Source organism: Loxodonta africana, chromosome 3, assembly GCF_030014295.1.
Source record: "Loxodonta africana isolate mLoxAfr1 chromosome 3, mLoxAfr1.hap2, whole genome shotgun sequence".
Classification (NCBI taxonomy): Eukaryota; Metazoa; Chordata; class Mammalia; order Proboscidea; family Elephantidae; genus Loxodonta; species Loxodonta africana.
The window spans coordinates 32,025,590-32,048,297 of record NC_087344.1 but is presented as its reverse complement, the minus strand read 5'-3'; the positions used below and the strand labels follow the sequence as shown (position 1 = coordinate 32,048,297).

Sequence of the window (22,708 nt, the reverse complement as noted above, 5' to 3'; positions counted from 1 at the left end):
TGCCACATCTTTCTCCCGTGGAGCAGCTGGTAGGTTTGAACCACTGACCACCTGGTTAACAGCCAAGCACTTAACCACTGAGCCACTAAGGCTCTTTTAGTAGACTAAGACAGTATCTAATTTTGGCCTTAGTTTATTTCCTTAATTACTACCAGGTTGAATATCTTTCATGTTTGTCAGCCTAATCTCATCTCAGAATTGCCCGTTCACACATCTTGCCCATTTTTCTGTTTGCTTTTCTTTAACTAACTTATTTGTAAAACTTTACATAATTTGTGTATAAATAATTTCCTTGTCAGGTATCAGAATAGCTCAGTCTTTTCAATAGCATCTTGTTCTTTTCTAATTTGAATCCTTCGTTCGCCTTCAATCACTTAAAGTGTATTTACTGCATATTATATTTATGCATCCGGTAATTCTTTTATGTGAAGTTCTTGAGGATTTGAAATTGCTCTACAACACTGGGATTCGAACCCAGGTCCACTTGACCCCAAATCTCACAGACCTCCCCCACTGCCACCATCTTCCCCTGCAATCCACAGCTACCTTGAGCGTCACTCCAGCAGAAGGTCAGAGCATCTGGGGATACAGACCCCACCTATGTCACTCTGTCTTCAGGGTGAGAGCATGACAACAAATCAGACCAGCATCAGGGTTCATTCACAACGGATTTATTTGCCGACCCCTCACAGACATGCAAGAGGACGAACTTGCGGCGTGACAGCCTCAGAACCCACCCAGCTTCCAAGTACCACCCAGAAAAAGGCACTTTCCCAATAGCTGGGCAACCCTTGGGACTGCCATCAAGCTTTGGCCAACCTTGTGCCAATCTCTCGGTTGCCCCCAGCTGCTGGTGGACGCCCTGAGCATGCCCTGAGCACCTACTTATAGCTCTAAGCCCAACCCCCCACCTGAGACTGGAGATGCCCAACCCCTACCTGGACATCTCATGCTATTTGACCTCTCCTGGCAGCCAAGGACCACCCCCTCCCCCACACAGAAGCAAGTCCTGGCCACCCAGCAGCAGCACAAGGCTCAGCACAGAACAGGCGTCAAGATGTTTGTTGAGTTACTGAAAGAGCCACAGTGAAGAAGGCCAGTATGAGGGAGGCCTGACACTTCCAGGGCCCACAGGGAGAGCTCTCCGGCTCCTGCCAGAGCTGGGTCTTAGAATAGCAGCCCAGCCTGCAGCACTTCTTGGGTTCAGGGGCAGCGAAAGGTCAGAAAGAGTCTTCGTCATGCCCCAGGCTCTCAAGTCCAGTCTTCTGGAGGCCTCCTCTGTGCCAAGTTACTGGTGGGCTCCCCCATCTGAAAACTCAAACGATCTAAAATGCAAAGCTGCTTTCAATCATAATTAACAACCCCTCCCAATGTCACTGAGCCTATGAGCTTTTAAAGCTTTTTCATGTCCACTTGAAGACCCTCTCTGGCCTGGTGGCCCTGCCTCCATCAGAGGTGGGTGGGAGGTTCCTGCCCACTGTACAGAGGAGGAACAGGAGGCTCAGAGAAGGCAGGTAACTCCCCTGGGGATGCCCAGTAAGGGCTGGAACTTTCTGGGCACAGGGAAATGGTCCAGGTCCTAGGGAGCCTGGGCAAGAAGAGACTTCGAAATTGTGCCAGGGCCTCTGTGCAGGGAGCAGGGCCTGTGTCACAGCAGGGACTTAGGAAATATCCATCAAATAAATGACTTCAGAGTCCCTTAAAATTCTTTGAGTCAAGATGTGATTTTAGGAAAAAGTAGAACCAAGAAAATGACAGCAGGATTTTTGGTTGGAGCTGCTCCTGGGATTCTGTACGGCTCCCCGAAAGCTAGGAGCCTGGCAGAAAGGGTGACCCCCAATCCCTGTACCCCCATATCTTACTTAATATCTTCAGCTAAGGGAGTGGGTAGATGGCCCCAGTTTACAGACAGGGAGTCAGGGCCCAGAGGGGATAAGCCAAGCCCAGAATGCCCGTTTCCCAGTACCCATGGCCCCTGGGCAGCCCACTAATCTGCTTTCTTGGCCTTCTTCTTCCTGGACCCCTCACTCAACTCCTCCTTGGACTTGGAGGGCAGGGCACCTGGGCTGCTGCCAGGGGACGCCCCATGCCCCCCCTGGTTGTCATGGTGATCATCGCCCTCCCAGGCTTCCCCAAACAGCACAGGGCAGATGTAGCCCTCCAGGACATCAAAGGGGGATCCATGGGAGTGGGTGGCCGTCAGGAACACCTGAAGAGGAATATGGAGGCAGGGAGGCAGGGAACAGGAGGGGAAGAGGGGACAGAAGGTTAACAGGGTCAGGGGTGGAGGTAGCCCAGCCTGAACTCTGGCTGCACACGGGGGACCCACCATCCTGGTGGGGTCCTGGGATGCAGGACTTCTGGTGGTAAAACCAGGACCAGCATACCTGCCCCCTTCCCCAGGGGTTTCCAATGGGCTCAGAGAGGTAAAGGGAGTGGCCTGGGGTTGCACAGCAAACAAGGGGCAGAACAAGACTTGGACCCTCTGCTTCCCTCTCCTCCTCCCCTGAAATCAGGGCTTATGTCAGGGGAGGACACACCCTTGTGCTGGGGCCTTCCATCTCAACTTGGGGTGAGTCCCCTCATGGGAGGCACTAGGCCCAGCATGGACCAGCACCAGCCCTGGTCTAAGTGCCCCAGTGCCTCTTCCTCTGTTCCCTGCAACCTGAGACTCCAGTTCCTCCCGTTTGCCAAATAAATCTGGCATCCCCAGGGCATACCCTCTGCCGGAGTTCTTCTCCCTCCCCCATCCTCACCCTACCCACTGGACCCTGCTCTTCTGAGGCCTCCCCTCAGCCCACAGGGAGACCCTGCACCAAAGCTCCTCCCCTTTCTGCACTGGCCACCCTGGGCCAGAAGTGACATACCCTGAGCCCCTCTCCCAGCCCTAGCTTACCTTGCAGGACACCATGAACATGGTGAAGATGAAGATGAGGCTGGCTTTGGAGACAGGGAGCCAGCGTGTCTGCTGGAGGGTGAAGAGCACAGCTCCGTACAGGCTGGCTTTGGTGGGGCTGGAAGGGAGGCACACGGCTGACCGATCAGGGCTCCACAGAAAACCCCCCACCCCACTCCCACCCCAGCTTCTCTTGAGTGTGAGGTGGGGACGAGCACTGGCAGCTTGGATAAGGTGATGTTGCTCTGCTTCCTAGCAAGTGACAACCGCTCTGGGTCTATGTCCTCATCTTTGGGCTGAGGACAGGACAGACTTCTCACAGGGAGGAAATGAGGTACCCCATGTTTTCCAAAGAGTAGGACGGGAGATGATTTTCATTGGTATATGGGTGAGAACTCTGTCATATTTTAATGGCTATGGCCTTATTTATTATGTATTGAGGAAAATGTAAGTAGCCCAAATCTAAAATATTTTTTAGTAATGTGTGAGGCTAGATGCAATGTGGTGCCCTGGGTTGGGTCCCGGATGCTGCCCCTGGCCTGCCCACTGCTTCTCACCTTGTTCTGGCCACACTCGCCATCCAACCCCATGCCCCGACCTCATCCCAACCAGACTCCCCAGCTCACACACCCCACCCAACCCCACACTCCCACCCACACTCCCAACCCCATGGTCCCGTCCCATGTACCCCACTCAACCTCATGCTCCCAACCCCACTCTTACCCCATGCACCCCCCGAAGCCTATGCTTTCCCCCACACTCCCCCTCATGCTCCCCACCCTTCGTGTCTCACCCAACCACACACTCGCACCCCAATCTCCCAGCGCATCTCCTCTGAACTAGACCTTATCTCTTCTCTTTCCTGACTTGCTGCTTTGCACAGCTGGTGACTGCAGGGCTCCTTCCCTGCTGAAAGCCCTGCTCTCTCTTCAAAACCCAAATCAAGCATCACCTCTTCTCTGCAGTTCTGCCAGTCCTCACCCTGGGCCACGGCCCCCCTCTGGGCTCCCCTAGCCTTGCCCTCTCCAAGTTGCCTAGCCCAGGGTGAGGCCCGAGGCATCCATGAACACAGGAGGGTGGGCGGGTGGCTACTCACAAGGACATGTGCAGGATCTCATTGGTCTCCGGCTTCCAGACGCCCCGAAGCAGCTGCTCAATGTTGGACATGAGGGCGACTCCAGAGCCTATGGGCAGGGGGCGTCTGAAGGAGCCACCCCAGCTCTAGATTCCCGAGGGTAGCCTTCCCGCCCCGGGACTTCCCCCAAGGGGCATGCAGCCTGGGTGTGTGTGATCACCAGGTGCAGGTGGGGAAACAGAGGCTCAGAGGGTCACATGGCACATTTAGAGCAGAACCAGCATGAAGGAGTGTTCCAGATTGAATTGTGTCCCCCCCGCACAAGATATGTGTAGGTGCCCTTGTGGTGCAGTGGTTAAGCGCTCAGCTGCTAACCTAAAGGTCAGCAGTTCAAACCCACTGCCACTCCATGGGAGAGTGATATGGCAGACTGCTGCCCTAAAGATTTACAGCCTTGGAAACCCCATGGGGCAGTTCTACTTTGTACTATAGGGTCGCTATGAGTAGGAATTGACTTGTCGGAGTGGGTTTGGTTTTTTTAAAGATGCATATGGAATCCTAACCCCTTTAACTGTGGATAGGAGTCCCTGGGTGGCACCGTTAATGGCTTGACTACTAGCCAAAAGTTTGGCAGTTTGAACCTACCCAGAGGTGCCTCAGAGGGCTTGGAAGACCTGCTTCTGAGAGGTCACAGCCTTGAAAACCTTATGGATAGTTTTACTCTGACACACGTGGCATCACCTGACAGCAACTAACAACAACATACCTGTGGATACGATCCCATTTGGGAACAGGGTTTTCTTTGTTATGCTAATGAGTATCAGTGTAGGATGGGTCCTAAACCTAATCACTTCTGAGTTAGAAGCGGCAGCATAGATACAGAGGCAAGCAAGCACAAACAAAAGAAGACAGATGTCCCATGGAGATAGCCAAGGAACACTAAGAAGCAGAAAAGCTGAAGCAAGGACCTTCCCCTGTAGCAGAGAGAACCTTCCCCTAGAGCTGGCACCCTGAATTTGGATGTCTAGCCTCCTGAACTGTGACAAAATAAACTCCTGTTCACTAAAGCCACCCAATTGTGGTACTTCTGTTATAGCAGCACTAAGAAACTAAGACAAGGAGTAATGGTTGTATCTTTCCCCCCTCCCCTGCCAAGGTGGGTTTCTCCCCGCTTCTCACCTCCTTGGGCTCTGAGTTTTCAATCTTTCCTAAGCCATCCACCCTCTGGGAGGCATGCTATACCCCCGAGGAAGCTGTAGTAGAGACTTCCTGGAGAGGGAGAATAAGGAGACCCAAGTGGAGAGACGATGGTTAAATTTCTGGAAGAATCTCCCCCATTTACCCCAAAGGAATTGGCTAATGAGTTGGCTTGGGCACCCCCACCTGGAGGAATAGGTAAGCCAACTGGGGGGGTGGGGCTGATATGTACAGGGGGTTCAAACTATACCTCACATGGGCTCTCAAATGGGGGGCAGGGAAAATGGTAACACCTGGAGACATTTTTGGTTGTCACAGTTGGGAGGGTTACTACTTGCATCTAGTAGGTAGAGGCTGGGCAAGCTGCTCAACACCCTACAATGCACAGGATGGCCCCCACCACAGAAAATGATCCAGCCCTGTTATGGATTAAGTTGTGCCCCCCAAAAGAAATGTGGAAGTCCTAACCTCTCTACCTTGAATGTATCCCTGTTTGGATATAGAAGTTTTCTAGGGTGGGTCCTAAACCTAATTGCTTCTGAGTGGTGTCTTATAGAAAGAGCAGAAAAGACACAGAGACACACACAGGGAAAGACAGATGCCAAGGAAAGCAAAGGAACTCCCAGGCTACCTAGAGCCAATGCCTGGTTTTGGACTTTCAGCCTCCAAAACTGTGAGACAATAAATCCCTCTTCTTTAAAGCCACCACTTGTAGTATGTTTTTGTCACTGCATCTCTAGGTAACTAAGGCCACACCAAAAACCAAATCCATTGCCGTTGAGTCGACTCCGACTTATAGCAACCCCATATTCAGAGTAGAACTGAGCTCTATAGTGTTTTCTTGGATGTCGTCTTTACGGAAGCAGATTGCCAGAACTTTCTTTCGTGGTACCATTTGGTGCATTTGAACTGCCAACTTTCAGGTTAATAGTCTAGCACAAACCATTCGCACCACCCAGGGACCTAACCAGCTGGCAATGAGTAGATTCCAACTCATTGTGACCCCATGTGTGTCACCGCAGAACCGTGCTCCATAGGGTTTTCCACTTCGTGATCTTTCAAAAGTAGATTGCCAGGCCTTCCTTCTATGGCCCTGCTGGGTAGGTCAAACTACCAACCTTTAGGTTAGTAGTCGAGTGTAAACTGTTATTGCCACTCAGGGACCTAATCAGTTGCCAATGAGTCGATTTCAACTCATTGTGACTCCATGTGTGTCAGAGCAGAACAGTGCTCCATAGGGTTTTCCTGGCTGGAATCTTTCTGGAAGCAAATTACCAGGCCTTTCTTCCACAGCCTTGCTGGTTGGGTTCCAACTGCCAACCTTTCAATTAGGTAATGAAAACAGGCCCCAAGTATTAACATTGCTGCGGTTAAGAAACCCTGCCCTAGAGACATTAGCTATCGTTGTTGCAGTCATCATTGTCCTATTTACCTCTGGTGGTTAAGTTTTCTGGAAGAATCTTCCCAGGTACCCCAAAGGTATTGGCTAATAAGGAGACGCGGGCTCCTGCTAGAGTTCTGCCATCCCCCCAACCTGGAATAATAGCTGTGCCAATGGCGGGCCTGACTTGTACCACTTGGGTGGGGGCCCCCGACGGGGGCCATTTCATTGTTGCTGTCCTACTTACCTTTGACCCAGCCGGTGGCGATCATGACAAACCAGCCATGGTGGTAGTGGTGGTGCGCATGGTGGATGCCCACCGCAATCTTGCGGACCCTCACCACCTCCTTCATGGCCACAAAGATGAGCTTCACGGGCAGGAAGCAGACGCACTTGTAGAAGAGGTCCATGGGGCAGAAGAAGATCAAGTACCTTCGGGGAGAGAATACCATGCATCGGGGGGTGGCTGGGGCCTTGGGAGGGGAGGTGGTGTCTGCAATTTCATTTTCTTTAAAGGCTGAGTTGACACAGTTTTGAGGCCCTGGCTGGAGGCTGGACTGTCCACCCTCTCTCCCCTCCTCTTTTATTTTTTTTTTTTTTGTAGAGTAGAACTGCTCCATAGCGTTTTCTTGGCATGATCTGTACAGAAGCAGGTCGCCAGGCCTTTCTTCCTCAGCATATCTGAGTGATTTCAAACTGCTAACCTTTAAGTTAGCAGCCAAGCTCAAACCATGTGCACCACCCCAGGCACCTTGTATGAAAAATGCCGCCTTCAAACACTAGAATCACCCTCGGGAAGCTGAGGTCCACACACCATGACAGGCATATGAGAAGTGAGGCCAGTTTGAGGGGATAGCAGGATCACAACTTGCATCTAATGCTTATGTTGTAGTTAGGTGGTGTTGAGCAGATTCCAACTCATAGCGAGCCCACGTGACAGAGTAGAGATGCCCCATAGAGTTTTCTTGGCTGTAGCCTTTACGGAAGCAGATCACCAGGCCTTTCTCACCAACCTTTCACTTAGCAGCTGAGCGCTTAATTGTTTATACCATCAAGGCTCCTAGATGCTTATATACCCTGAGAACAAATATATATGCAAAATTCAGTTCCATTCCATAGCCGACCTGACTCCTCTTTCCTGTGTCACACCTGACTTACCATGCCACAGATTTGTCGGAGCTTGTCCAGACCCCGCCTTCTGCGATGCGTGGGGCCTGGGACAGACCTGGGCGTGGGGCACAGTGGTTGGGGTGACCCGTGTTTGGTGTGCGAGGTTCCAGTTCTTCCTGCTTCCTGGATACCCAGCCCAGGAGACACCCCCACCCCCAGCCCGACTCTCCACCGCCCCATAGCTGCTCACCAGACGGCCGAGGCCAGCAGGACACTGGAGTTGTTGCTGAAGTAGTCGATGAGGGGCTCCCCGAGCAGGAGGTCAGCCAGGATGTAGCTTCCGAAGCAGTGCAGCATGGCGCAGAGCCAGGACGCGACAGGGTGGCGCCGGGAGAGCTCGACCGCTCCTGGGGGGCACAAGGGAGTCCCCCACCATCGGCCATCAGGAAGCCGGGTACATGCTCTGCCCGCACGCCTGCCCATCAGCCCAGCATCAAGGCCCCTGCCCATGCCAAGCAGTCTCACCCATTCCAGACAGAGAACCAATGCTCAGAGAAGTTGTGTATGTGGCCCAAGGATACACAGCAAGTAAAGGCAGCACTAGGTCAAGCTCCTTCCTCCTTGCTCAGTGGTTTGGCTTGAATTGTGCCCTCCCACCTAAAAGGTATGTTAAAGTCCTAACCCTGGTACCTGTGAACCTGACCTTGTTTGGAGAAACAGGAGTTTTGTTTACAGATGTTCGCAGTTAAGTTACTGAAGTCATACTGGAGTAGGGTGGGTCCTAATCCAATACGACTGGTGCCTTATAACAGAGAAAGACACACACACAGAGAAGACCATGTGCAGACAGAGGCAGAGATAGAGTCATGGGGCCACAAGCCAGGGAACACCTGGAGTCACCAGAAGCTGGAAGAGGTAAGGAAGCATCTTCCTTCAAAGGCTTTAGACAGAACAAGGCCCACAGCCGTGGGCACCCTGATCTCAGACTCCCAGCCCCCAGAACTGTGAGGGAATACATTCCCCTTCTTATAAACCATCCAGTTATTGGTACTTTGTTACAGCAGTGCCTTAAGACAGATACAAATGTTAAAAGGACAACAAAGAAAAACAGTATAACTTATTTTACAGTTTCTGCAACCAAGGATACAAATCCCAAAACCCAGTGCCTTCCAGTCAATGCTGACTCACAGGGATCCTATAGGACAGAGGAGAGCTACTCCTTAAGGTTTCCTAGGCTGTAAACTTTACAGAAGCAGGCTGCCACACCCTTTCTCCCAAGGAGCTGCTGCTGGGTTCAAACCACTGACCTTTTGGTTAGCAGGCGAGCACTTTAACCACTGCACCACCAGGGATCCTCACAACTAAGGATACATGCCAGTAAATACTATTAAATGAACTACTACAAACTCAAGGCGACCAAATACAAAGGGGCTGGCTGAGTGAGCAGCAGCTCAGAGCTTGGGTCTTGGATTGTTCACTGAAGTTTTATCACAGGTGTAGTAGACTCGAGTGGCCACACTCAGGATACAGGATGGTGCCACAACCACAAGGAAACTCCCTTTGTGGTTAGATCCTCCTCCCAGCCCGCAGCAAAAAAAAGCAGACCAGCTGCCGTAGAGTCGACTCTGACTCGTGGTGGCCTCATGTGTGCCAGACTAGAACTGGGCTCTGTAGGGTTTTCGATGACTGATTTTTGAGAAGTAGATCACCAGGCCTTTCTTCCGAGGCATCTCTGGGTGGACGTGAACTTCAGCTATCAGCCAAACGTACTCACCATTTGCAAAACCACCCACCTATTCTCCATCAATATGCTTTTGTCCCTTGAAGACTGTTACGTAAATGGAATCGTGCCGTATACAACCTCTGAGACTGGCCATTTGCATGAGGGATAACGCCCTGGCGATCCATCCAGGTTGTGGCGCATGTGACCGTTGCTGTTAGGTGCCGTTGAGTCGGCCCCTGATTCATGGTGACCCTATGCACAATGGAACAAAACGCTGCTGGGTCCTGTACCATCCGTGGTCAGTTAAGGAACGGATCGTTTAAGGATCCATAGGGTTTTCAGTGGCTGATTTTCAGAAGTGTATCATCAGACCTTTTTTACTAGAACGTTTTAGCCCGGAAGCTCTGCTTAAACCTGTTCAGCACCATAGCAACACGGAAGCTTCTACTGACAGATGGTTGGTGGCTGTACCTGAGGTGCGTTCATTGGAAATCGAACTTGGGTCTCCCACATGGGAGGCGAGGATCCTAACACTGAACCACCACCGCCCTCATCCATTGCACGTACAAGTTGCTAAAGAAGGTCTGTAGTTCATAGTATTATACCCATCTCAGTGTCCTGGTTTTAATATTCAGCTGTGGTTACATAAGATCTTGTCATTGGGAGAAGCTGGGTGAAGGGTACAGGGAACTCTCTGTGCCATTTTTGCAACTTCTTGTGAGTCTTAACTGATCTCAAAATAAAAAGTATTTTTTAAAATTTCTACATTAAATGGGGGGCACTCCCTACAGCCATAAAGAGAAAGGAAGCTTTAATACATGCTACAACATGGATGAACCTTGAAAACATCATGCTGAGTGACAAAAGTCAGACCTAAAAGGATAAATACTGTACGATCTCATAAGAAACAGACAAATGTATAGCAACTAAAGCTTATTAGGGGTTATTAGGGGTGGGAGGGAGGCAAGGAGGGAATCATTGCTTGGGGGGCACTGAGTTTCTGTTAATGGCGGTGGGACAGCTTGGAAAAAGGTAGCGGTGATGGTTGCACAGCACGATGAATGTAATAAATGTCAGTGAATGGTACATGTGATAAACGTGGAATTGGAAAACATTTTGTTATATACACTTTTCCACGATTAAAAAAAAGCAACATAACAACAGCAACAAAAAGGGGAGGGTCTGGCTTTTTATAAACAAGCTTACAAAAACACGACACTGGGATGCAGGAATGATATCTGGTTATCAAGTTCTTCCATTTTGTATACCCATTTAACGTCTTTACACTCTTTCTAAGTGGATAGGTTATATCTTCACACTAATACCGTCACAGACTTTTAAAGCCACACCCTAGAGTCTGAACCTGGGTGTCTGCCTCCCTAGGTGTGACAACTGATTTCATCATATTGATTCCCTCCTTCCGGCACTAGTTTCATTTTCCAGGAAGCAACCTCAAGATTGAGTTGTATGGAACACCTACTTGGCTCTCACTGCCACAGGCTAGACACGTTGTTCCTATCGTGATTGTCAGCTGCAGTCTACCTGGCACTGACTCATGGTGACCCCATGCACAACAGGATTGGCCCGTTGTGTTCCATAGCGTTTTCATTGGCTGATTTTTGGAAGACTACCAGGCCCTTTTTCCGAGGTGCCTCCAGGTAAACTTGAACCAAGTGCTTAACCATTTACACCACCCAGGTGTATCCCCAAAATTCATGTCCACCTGGAACCTCAGAATGTGACCTTATTTGGAAGAAGGATCTTTGCAGATACAATTAAGGAGCTCTGGTGGTGCTCAGCTGCTAAATGAAAGGTTGGCGGTTCGAACCCACCAGCCGCTCCACAGGAGAAAGACGTGGCAGTCTGCTTCCATAAAGATTTACAGCCTTGGAAACCCTAGTGGCAGTTCTACCCTGTCCTATAGGGTCGCTATGAGTCGGAATGGACTAGACAGCCATGGGTTTTTAAAAAAAATTTTTAGCAGATAATTAAGGTAAAGTTCAAGATGAGATCATCCCAGACAAGGATTTTAATGACTGGTTTCCTTGTAAGAAGAGGAGAGAACACAGAGATGCACAGAGAAGAGGGCCATGTGTGGATGGAGGGAGAGACTAGAGTGATGTGGCCACAAGCCAAAGAATGTCTAGAGTCACCAGAAGCTGGAAGAGATAAGGAAAGATCCTCTCCTAGAGCCTCTGGGGGACACATGGCTCTGCTGACACCCTAAATTCGGACTTCTGGTCTCCAAAACAGTGAGAGAATAGATTTCTGTTGTTCCAAGCCACCCAGTTGTGCAATGTGTTATAGCAGCCCCAGGACACATATACACCACCTGACAGATGAGGAACCTCAGGCTCCCCAAGGTCAAGTGCCTTACCCAAGGTCACCATGCATCCCACAAGTATTTCTGAGCAAGTATGCCAGGACTTTGCTAGACGCTGGGGGTGCAGCTGAAAGCAAGTTCAGTCGTTGCCCTCCTGGGATTCACAGCCTGGCAGAGATGCAGCACAATCAAGTAATCCCACAATCGAATGTCAACTTCCATAAAGGAGAGGCACAGGGCGCAGTGAGTGGGTCTGCCTGGGGGCTTGGCCTAGGGAAAGCAGTCAGGGAAGGCTTCATGTAGGAAGCGGTGCAAGTTCTTAAATTTCATAAAAAATGGTGCCATACTGAATATATCCTTCTACAGCTTGTTTTTATCCACATTGTTTTCAAGATTTATACACATTGATTCACACTGCAGCTGCATGTCTGTCTGTCTCCAGAGCTATTGAGTCAACCCCAACTTATGGTGACCCCATGTGTATCAGAATAGAACTGTGTTCCACAGGGTTTTCAATGGCAGAGTTTTCAGGAGCAGATCACCAGGCCTCTCTTCTGAGGCACCTCTGGGTAGATTCAAACCTCCAACCATTCAGTTAGCAACTAAGCCTACTAACTGTTTGCAGCACCCAGGGACTATGCATACGTACATCATGATAATTTTGACTGCTGTATAGTATTCCACCTTAGGACTAAATCTCTACTGAGCCATTCCCTGGCAGATAGTACATTTTATAATTAGGAAACATGCCCAGTAAAAGTTGTTTTCAAGTAAACAATCAACATACTCCCCTCTCTCTTCACCATCCCCACCAAATAACCATGTGAACTAGACCAAACCATTTCTTCTCTCTGAGCCCCTTCCATTCTTTGTCAGGTGGGGACCCTAAATCTCCCTTCCTCAGCTCCTAATGAGGGCTGGAATCGAATTTTTCCTCCTCTAATCTCATCCTCCTGGCAACCCTACATGCGTCTGAGTAGACCGGCTCCATGAGGTTTTCAAGGCTGTGACCTTTTGGAAGCAGATCACCAGGCCTTATTTCCAAGGCGCCTCTGGGTGGATGTGAACCACTAACCTTCTGGTTAGTAGGCAGGCACTTAACCATTTGCACCACCCAGGGGTTGCCATGAGTCAGAACAGACTCCATGGCAACTAACAACAATCTCACCCTGGAGTTACAAGCTCAAGTGCATCTTCTCCGCACCCTCAAGGTTCTCTTAAGTCTCGAAATACACCAAGGTCCCCGAGTAGGAAGCACAAAGTCTCTCTTCTCTGATGGGGTTCTATTTAAAACGCTGCCCGCTGAGAGTTAATCCTTTGAACAGCTGGTGGACACTGGGAACCTGAGTTTAGCAGAAATGGATACGTCTCCATCTAAAAATAACCCCAGGGGTTGAATTCTTTCCAGGGCTTTTGCTGTGCCCTCTGGGACCGTCCTAGGGACCAAGGCTGGGATGTGGATATGGAGGCTGGGTTTGTATGCTTGACGCTCCGATCAATGGGCTCTGGGGTGTGCACCACTCCTGCACCCTGACAGAAAAGTCCACGCTCAGGTGCTACTCTGCCACTCCCTCTGGCCTTGGGCTAATAACCCCCACCTTGAGTTTCCTCCATGGAGCCCTGGTGATACAACGGATAAGTGCTCAGCTGCTAACCCAAAGATTTGAACCTACCTGCATCTCCACAGAAGAAAGACCTGGCAATCTGCTTCCATAAAGATTACAGACAAGAAAATCCTGTGGGTCGGTTGCACTCTGTAACACATGGAGTAACTAAGAGTTGGAGTCAACTCAATGGCACCCAACGAGTTTCCTCCATCAAAAGGAGAGAATGAAAGCATCCATCCTTACAGAGTCAGGATGATTCAGCGAGGTCATGTGGTATTATCATTACCCTTTTTATACTAACTGATACCCTCCCAGTAAACCTGGGAAGGAGAAGTCTCCCCATTGCCACAGATGAGAAGACTGAGGCTGACGAGGGGACCCGATGGAGTTTCCACAGCACAGTAGTAGCCGAGAAACCAATTCCCAAGCTCCAAAGCCCTTTCCTTTTGCTACATTCCTTCTCAGTTTCCCCTGCTGGGTCTCAGTTTCAAACCCAGGCTTTGTGTCAAATCATTGGGTGGGCATGGGTGAATCTCCCTCCTCTCCGGGCCTCAGTTTGCTTATGTGTATAATGGGATGATACCTAGGGTGACTAGGCCTGCGAGTGGCACAATCAGTTTGCGTTCGACTACTAATCTAAAGGTTGGAGGTTTGAACTCAGCCGCGGTGCCACAGAAGAAAGGTCTGGTCATCTGCTTCTGTAAAGATTATAGCCAAGAAAACCTCATGGAGCAGTTCTACTCTGTCACACACGGGGTTGCCATGAATCAGAACAGACTTGACAGCAATGGACTATATAGGGTGATCAGCCACCCTGGTTTGCCTGGGACCCAGGAGTTTTCTGGGACTTGGGACTTCCAGCGCTAAACTCAGGAAAGTGTCGGCAAACCTAGAGGAGGTGGTCACCCCAGTGCTATCACTCATTTTGAAGGGCTCTTAGAAGGATGAAGAGAAATTGCTTGGTGCTTAGCAATTATGCAAGCAACGTTCCTGGAGCCAAAGTGAGACAGAAGTTGCCTGTGGATGGAAATTTCTGTATACGGATTTTTTAAAAAATGAGCTCTGTCTTAGGAAACATGGGTCAGTTACCCACCCCCCAACCTCAGTTTGCTCATGTGTATAATGGGGATGCTATCTAGGGTGACCAGGTCTGTGGGTGGCACAAATGGTTTGCACTCAACTGCTAACCTAAAGGTTGGCGGTTTGAACTCATCAGTGGTGCCACGGAAGAACGGTCTGGCAATCTGCTTCCATAAAGACTATAGCTAAGACTTTGGGGCCCTAGTCTGGCCTGAGATGGGCTCTGTGGCTTTTCCTTGCCAGGGTCAGTGTCTCACTTCCAAATGGCAGGGCAGTGCTAGAAGGTTCTCAAAGGTACTGTCAGCACCGCCATTGTTTCCTGCTACTTAGTCTGAGGTCTAAACACATGTGGTCTATTGGAAGACTTTCCCAGCGACTCTAAGTACTATTCTCAGCACCTCCCAGCTCCCTCAGTTTCCTCCTCACCAAAATGGAGATGGCAGCTCTGCTTACAAGGTTGGAGGATGGGCAGTCCCTAACCCAAGGTCACGGATCAGAGATCCACGGGATGTTCTCTTTGGCTCTTACGGTGTTTTAAAAATGTTAGGACAGCTGACATATAAACATGTTGTTAGCAGCCATTGAGTATGCCCCTGACTCATGGCAACCCAATGTGCAACGGAATAAAACATTGTCCGGTCCTGCATCATCCCCATGTTCGTTGGTCTGCTTGAGTCCATGGTTGTGGCCATTGTGTATTTTGAGTGCCTTGCAACCTAGGGGGCTCATCTTCCAGCACTGTATCAGACAATGTTCTCTTGCGATCCATAGGGTTTTCAACTGGCTGATTTTTTAAGTTGATTGCCAGGGCTTTCTTCCTAGTCTGTCTTAGTCTGGAAGCTCTGCTGAAATCTGCTCAACATCCTAGCAACACTCAGGCTCCATTGACAGACTGGTGGTGGGTGCACATGAGGTGCACTGGCCGAGAATGGAACCTGGGTTTCCCACATGGAAGGCAAGAATTCTACCACAGGACCACCACTGCCCTTGCCATATAACAAGGGAACTTCAAGTCCAGATTTCCAGCTTCTCTGGAAAAATCAGCCTTGGCAGTTCTAGCCATAAGCACGTAGAGACGCAGGTTGACTCCCCTGGGGTGTCCCCACCTGACTCATTTCACTTGTATCCCCTGCCTGGCCCCTGGAGGCATTTAAGCTTAAGACCCCTGGTCTAGTGGTTCTCAACTGGAGGTGGCTGTGTCTCCTGGGGGACACTTGGCACTTGTGGGTGTCATGAAAGGGTGGGATGCTCCTGGCATCAAGTGGGTGGAGACCAGGTACACTGCTCAACACTCTACAATGCACAGGACAGCCCCCACCACAGAGAATGATCTGGCCCCAGATGTCAATGGCACCACAGCTGAGAAACCAGGGTGTAGAGAATTGTTCTCAAGCTTGGCTGCATGAGGAAGGTGGGTCAGGAATCGGAAATGCTGTCACCATGAACATCTGCTTCCTGTGCCATGAGACCGGAAGAACTGGATGGTGCCTGGCTACCATTATTGAGTGTTTTGATCTAAAATTCTGTAGAAGAATCCTAATCAAAAGGGAGGAGACAGAACAGAATTACAAATTCTCATGGAATCCAGACCTTCTGGAGCCATTGAGGCTGGATGAACACTCAAAACTATTGTCCTGAGATAATCTTTAAACCTTAAACCTCAAACAAAAACATGTCTCAGGAGTCAGCTTTGAACCAAACAATCATTTAGCCTAATTACTAGTTAAAGTATGTCTGCCTTGAGCATTGTGCTCTCTCAAAGATTTATCTGCGCAAGATCAAATTGACAACAGCATCTGGAAAAGTAACATGAGAAGCTTAGGGGACAGTGACTTTGCGTTCATGGCGGTGGAACAATTTGGAAAAGGATAGTAAGAATAGTTACACGAAGAATGTAAACACTAAACTGTACCTGCAGAATTTGTTGGAATGATATATCCTTTACTGTGTGTATTTTCACAAAAAATAAATAAAACTGGGCTGCTCACTGGAACCATCTGGGGAACTTTGAAAGAGAGTGACTCCTGGCCCTACCCCAGGAGACCCTGATGTACGTGGTAGAGGGGTACAGTTTGGACAGAAGGAGTATGAAAGCCTCCCCAGGTGATTCTAATGTGTACCCAAGTTTGAGGACCACTGGTCTGGAGGATTCTTTGGCTGAGTCAGGGTTTAAGGTATCCAGCATGTCAATTCACTCATTCATTCATTCATTCAAACACAGGGCTGACACCCACTGCTTCCTCCTCTCTCCCCTGTCTGAGACTAGGGGTCCCCAAGATGAGCCAGATCCCAGCCTCCCTGTCCTTAAGGAGCTCCAGGTTTACTTCTTCCTTTCCAGTTTGAATGCCTTTTATTTCTTTTTCTTGCCTAATTGCTGTGGCCCAAATTTCCAGAGCAATATTGGATGTCGTTGTTGTTAGCTGCCATGGAGTGGATTCTGACTCATGGCGACCCCATGTGTGCAGAGTAGAACTGTGCTCCACAAAGTTCTCAAGGCTGTGAGTTTTTTGGATGCAGACTGCCAGGCCTTTCTTCGAGGCACCTCTGGGTGGGTTCAAACCACCAACATTTCAGCACTTAACAGTGTGTGCCACCCAGGGACTCCTCAGGAGCTCTGGGTTTAATGAGCAGCTCTTGCCTCTTTTACTCCAATATGTATGAGCGAGCCTGGGATCTTGTTCAAATGCAGATTCGGCAGGTCAAGATGGGGTCTAGGAGTCTGCATATCTGAAGCTGCGAACCTAAGGACCACACTCTGAGTTTTGTCCCCATTTTAGGATTCTCACGAAAGCCTGCCCCAGAAAACGCATCTCCTACCCAGCCTTACAAATAAGGTGCACGTCAAGGTGCCCCAGACCTACTGCTGAAGGTTTTCAAAACGTCCTCACAATAACCAGGAAATGGCCACAGGGATTATTATACTGATGAACCCATTTTGCAAATGAGCAAACTGAGACTGAGGGCAGTGAAATCACCAGCCTGGAGTTTACCCAATGGTGGAGGGCAGGAGGAGGTCCCTGGGTGGTGCAGACGGTTTCTGCTGAACTACTAATTGAAAGGTTGGTGGTTCAAACCCAGACATCAGCACCACAGAAGAAAGGTGAGGCAATCTGCTTCCATGAACATTACAGCGAAGACAATCATATGGAGCAGTTCTACTGTGACACACATGGGGTCGCCATGAGTCAGAACCAACTTGATGGTAATGGATTTGGGTTTGGGGTTTTAGAGGGCAGAAGTGACTCCTAGTTCAGATATCTTTCGTTCAGGCCAGCTTAGTTCTCAGAATCAGCCAGAGCTGGTTACCCAGGCAGCTGACCTGTGCAGATGCCCAGAACAGTGTGATCAGAAGAACCCCATACTTGGTTTAATGCTTTGCTGTCGCCATCTTGGAGTTGCTGGGTGGTGCCAATATTGAATGTGCTCGGCTGCTAACTGAAAGCCTGGAGGTTTTGAGTCCACCCAAAGGCACCTCGGAAGAAATGTCTGGCAATCTGCTTCTGAAAAGTCAGCCACTGAAACACCCTATGGAACACAGTTCTACTCTGATACACACAGGGTTGCTGTGAGTCCGAGTCGACTCAACTGTAACTGGTAGTGATGGCCGCCATCTTGAAGTCCTCAATCTCAGAGCCAGTGGCCCGGAGTTTTCATTTTGCACCGGATCCTGCAATCGGCACATGAATTCCAAGAAGAAACATTGGTAGTGGTTAAGATTATATACCAAACTGGGGGCTAACCACTCAATCCAATGCCTTGCTCTTTTAGTAATTGTGGTGATTTCGTGAAGTCGAGCAAGCTGGTACTTAACCTTGCTAAGCTTCGGTTTCCCCAGTTTTGAAACGAAAGGGTTGAACTGGGCTGGGGGTTCCCAACCTTGGCAGGCTACTAAAGTCACCAGGAAGGAGGTGCTTGAAAAATGCTCAAGCCTGGGCCCCACCCCAGACCCTCTGATTTAACTGGTCTGGGGTGGAGCCTGAGCCTAGGGAAGAGGGGATTTAAAAGCAGAGACTCTAACAGTACTTGTAAACCAATGTTCAAAGCAGCATTATTCACAATAGCCAAAAGGAGGAAACAGCCCAAATGCCCATCAACAGATGAATAAAATCAACAAACGAATGGATAAAGAATATGCAGTCCATCCACACAATGGAATTAGGCCATAAGAAAAAATGAAGAACATGCATAAATCTGGAGGGCATTATGTTAAGTGAAATTAATGGCAAAAGGACAACTATGAGACTGCTATTATAAAAACACATGAAAAGGTTTAAACACAAAAGAAAACATTATTTGATGGCTATCAGGGTGGGAAGGGAGGGAGAGATGAATTCACTAACTAGGGAGTACACAAGAAACATCTTGCGTGAAGAAATGGATAACACACAATACAGGGGACGTGAGCGCAACTGGACTAAACCAAAAAAAGCTAAGAAGTTTCCCGAACACAACCAAACACTTCACGGGACAGAGTAGCTGAGGCTGGGGTCTGAGGACCATGGTTTCTGGGGACATCTAGGTCAACTGCTGTAACAAAGTTCATTAAGAAAATGTTCTGCATCCCACTTTGGTGAGTGGCGTCTAGGGTCTTAGAAGCTTGTGAGTGGCCATCTAAGATACATCGATTAGTCCCAACCCACTTGGAGCAAAGGAGAATGAAGAACACCAAAGACAGGGAAAATGTTAGCCCAGGAGGAAAAAGGGCCACAAAAACCAGAGACTCTATCAGCCTGAGACCAGAAGAACTAGATGGCGCCCAACTACCTACCACCAATGACCACCTTGACTGGGAACAGAGAGTCTCTTGATAGCATGGGAGAAAAGTGCGGAACAGAACTTGCATTCACATAAAAAGACCAGACTTAATGGTCTGACTGAGACTGGAAGAACCCCTGAAGCTATGGGCATGGGACACTATGTTATTTCAGAACTAAATCCATTCTCAAAGCCCACTCTTCAGACAAAGATTAGACTGGACTATAAAGCCCAAAACCATAAAACATAAAATAATGCTCGCGAAGAGCGTGCTTCTTGGTTCAAGCAGATACATGAGACCAAATGGGCGGCTCCTGTCTGGAGCCAGGATGAGAAGGCAAGAGGGGACAGGAGCTGGTTGGATGGACACAGGAAACCTGGGTCTGAGCTGTAAATTTCACCTAAAGTACAATAAAAAAAAGAAAAAGAAAAAATGAAGTCCTGATAGATGCTACGCATGGATGAACCTCAAAAACATGCTCAGTGAAAGAAGCCAAACACAAAAGGACAAACGTCGTAGGATCCTACTTATGTAAAATTTTTAGAATTGGCAAGTGCATAAAGACAAAAAATAGTGGTTTCAGGGACTGGAGGGAATAGGGAAATGAGGAGTTATTGCTTAATGAATACAGTTTCTATTTGGGGTGATGAAAAAGCTTTAGAAATGGATTGTGGTAATGGTTGCATAACATTGTGAATGCAATTGATCCCACTAAATTGTACAGTTAAAAATGGTTAACATAGCAATTTTGTTATATATTTTTTTACCAGGAAAAAGAAGAAGCCTCAGAAGCTTCAAATGTGCAGCCAAGGTTGAGAACCACTAAATCTTCTCAACCTTTAGGAACTTTCAGGAACCTTCAGGCTCCCGTACTTCTAGCTCAGGTGATTTACTTCTGTGGGCATCTCCCGACCCCTCATCCTGCTCTCCTGGCATTAGGACCTCCGTGGCCACGAGGCTCTTGCCTTCCATTGCTTTGGGTTCTGCTGGTCTCTGGGCAGCATAAATGGTGTGCCCTTGGCTACTTACCTAAAGGTTGTAAGTTCAAACCCCCACCGGCACCATGAAAGAAAACCCTGGCGATCTGTTCCCATAAAGATTATAGCTAAGAAAACCCTACGGAGCAGTTTTGCTGTGTAACACACGGGGTCGCCATGACAGAATCCACTTGCTGGCAAGGGGGTTGGTTTGGTTTTACTGGGTTCTGCACTGGTAGGGGGTCCTGGCCTGAGCCACCAGGTCTTCCCCAGACAGGAAATACAGCCCCTGTTCCCTCTAAGACAATACAAAGCTTATTTTGCTTTGGAAAGTGGCTGCTTTCCAGAATAGCTTTTAAAGACAGACTCTGGGGTGTAGGTAGGCAAAAAAAAAAAAAAAAAAGAACAAAAATTGCAAGGGAAGGAGAGTATCATCCTATTTGCATAAGACCAAACATTATACCTATAACTACATAGGTACAGATGTGTAGGAAGGTCTGGAAGGGTGGCCGCCTGTGATGTTAACTATACTTATCTTTTTTCCTTTGCGCTTCTCAGTTTTTTCTTTTCTATAAATAAACCTGAGCACCTATTTTTATCATCTGGAAAAAAAAAAGCTATTTTCGTACAGAGAAAAAAATACAGAGGTAATTTACATGTAAGAGGGAGAAGGGATCACAAAGTTTTGGGTTGATTGGTTGACTAGCTAAATGCTACTATTCATCTCAGTGTGCTGAAATAATTAAAATACTAGGTAAAGAGAAACATTTGCTCCAGGGAAACTTGCACAAAAATAGAACACAATCTACAGAGGTCATTAATCCTCATTTTGGAAATGTTTATAAAAATCCAGAAGCAGTGTCTCCCCTCCTGAGAGTCCCCAGTAGAGGTCTAGGGCAGGGGGAGAAGGCTGACCCCAAGTCACCCTGCCCTGGGGCCGGCTCCACTCGGTTTAAGTGTAAAGGGTTGGCCAGAGCTGGAGGAATTCGCGCGGCCGGGGCGAGGAGATCCAGCGGCCTGGGTAAAGGGAAGGGAGGGGAGGGCGCCCACAGCGGGGTGGGGACACCGGTGTCACTTGTGCTTAACTGGATCGCAGCCCCCAGTACTGCCAGACCTTATATAGACACTCAGTTGTCGCTCCCTCTCCGAACACCAGGGACAAGGAAGGAGAGGTCACGGCTGGGGGGGCTAGGACATCTGCCTGGGCCCTTGCCGCGACCTGCGCCCCCAGCCCACGACCTGCGCCCCCAGCCCACGACCTGCGCCCCCAGCCCACGTGGGTGCAGTTGGCCTGGCCAGGACCACTTGACCTTCGTCCTCACCCCCAGCGCCTGTTTCCGGTCTTCTGAAAACTCTCCTCCATTTCCCTCCGCCTGCACCTGCTCCCCCTCCCCCAGCCCCTCTGCCCCAGCAAACTGTCCTCGGCCCTCCAGCCCGCGCCCCAGAGGGGAGCACCCTACGATGCCAGAGCTGCCTACTCCCACGAACCAGAACCTGTCCCCGGGCAGAGGCGTAACGAGGGAGGATGGAGGTGGGGGGTGGAGGGGGGCACTTGCCCTGGCGCAAGTCCGAGGGGGCTCCTCCAGACGAGGTGCCAAATGACATTCCAAGGCACCATAAATATGAAAGGTGCCTGACTGAGGAGGCTGGACAAGAAGGGGGGAAGGCGTTTCTGCTGACGCTTAACCGCTATTAACGTCTATTAATCTTGAAATGGGGGGGGCACGATTTAGAGATTGCCCCTTGGCGCTGGAATGGGGGGGCGCAGCTTAGAGATTGCCCCTGGGCGCTCCTTATCCTGGCTACTGTCCCTGTCCCTGGGTCTCCCCACCCTCATCCTCCTCGAGACCCTGGGTTGGGTTGGCCCCCCACCCCCGTCACCTCCCCGGCCCTCATCTTAGGGGGAGCACTCCATGATGCCAGCACTGCCTACTCCCGCAAACCGGCTCCTGGGTCTCTCCACCCCATCCCCTCCGGACCCCCGGGTTGACCCCCCAACCCCTTCACTCGGGTTTACTCCCGCCCCCCCCAGGCCGCCTCCACCCCCAGCCCACGCCCGAGGGGGCGAACCCCACGATGCCAGCGCCGCCTCCTCCCCGGAACCAGTCCTTTGGTCTGTCCCCCCAGGGCCCCCGGCTGTCCCCCATCCCATCCCCCGCCCCCCATGCCAGTCTCTCCACGCCGTCAGTCAGCTCACCTGGCTCATACTTGAGGTAGACAATGGAGACAATGAAGTAGCTGAGGTCGAAGACCGGGAAAAGCGGCACCCGCGAGAAGCTGAGCGCCAGCTCGCCCAGACTCAGCGCCGACAGCAGATCCATGGCGCCCGCCCGCCGGGTCGGACCCCAGCCCCTGGCCGGGCAGCGCGTCCAGCAGCAGCAGCGGCGCCCCCGCGCAGGGCCCGCCCCGCCGCCAGGCACCGCCCCGGCCCGGCCCCGGAGAGGAGGAGCGACGGCCGGCCTTACAGCCCACGTCCGCGACCCCGTTCGGCCCAGCGGGGCGGACTACGGGCCCCCAGTGTTGGGTGAGTCGGCGCGGGCGGCTGTCCCTTCTGGGGGCCTGTCCCTCAAGGAGCCCACCCAG

General features: G+C 50.1%; 1 protein-coding gene across 1 annotated transcript; it reads right to left on the bottom strand.

Annotated features, from left to right (window-relative positions):
* Positions 1-11: 11 nt before the first annotated feature.
* TMEM38A (transmembrane protein 38A) lies at positions 12-22,490 on the bottom strand. Its single transcript, XM_064280923.1, has 6 exons — positions 22,323-22,490; positions 7,910-8,066; positions 6,797-6,981; positions 3,993-4,080; positions 2,897-3,014; positions 12-2,209 (listed from the first exon to the last, which is right to left on the bottom strand). Exons 1-6 carry the CDS (start codon positions 22,444-22,446, stop codon positions 1,988-1,990), a joined length of 894 nt encoding a protein of 297 aa, XP_064136993.1. The 5' UTR covers positions 22,447-22,490; the 3' UTR covers positions 12-1,987.
* Between the last annotated feature and the right edge of the window lie 218 nt (positions 22,491-22,708).

What these genes read in the sequence shown, in the direction of transcription:
- TMEM38A (XM_064280923.1), bottom strand. Translation starts at nt 22,446, where the DNA reads ATGGATCTGCTGTCGGCGCTGAGTCTGGGCGAGCTGGCGCTCAGCTTC. An exon ending in CTACCTCAAGTATGAGCCAG is followed by an intron (nt 8,067 to 22,322) that starts GTGAGCTGACTG and finishes TGTGCCCCCCAG; the next exon opens with GAGCGGTCGAGCTCTCCCGG. An exon ending in TGTTCATGGTGTCCTGCAAG is followed by an intron (nt 2,210 to 2,896) that starts GTAAGCTAGGGC and finishes ATTCCTCTTCAG; the next exon opens with GTGTTCCTGACGGCCACCCA.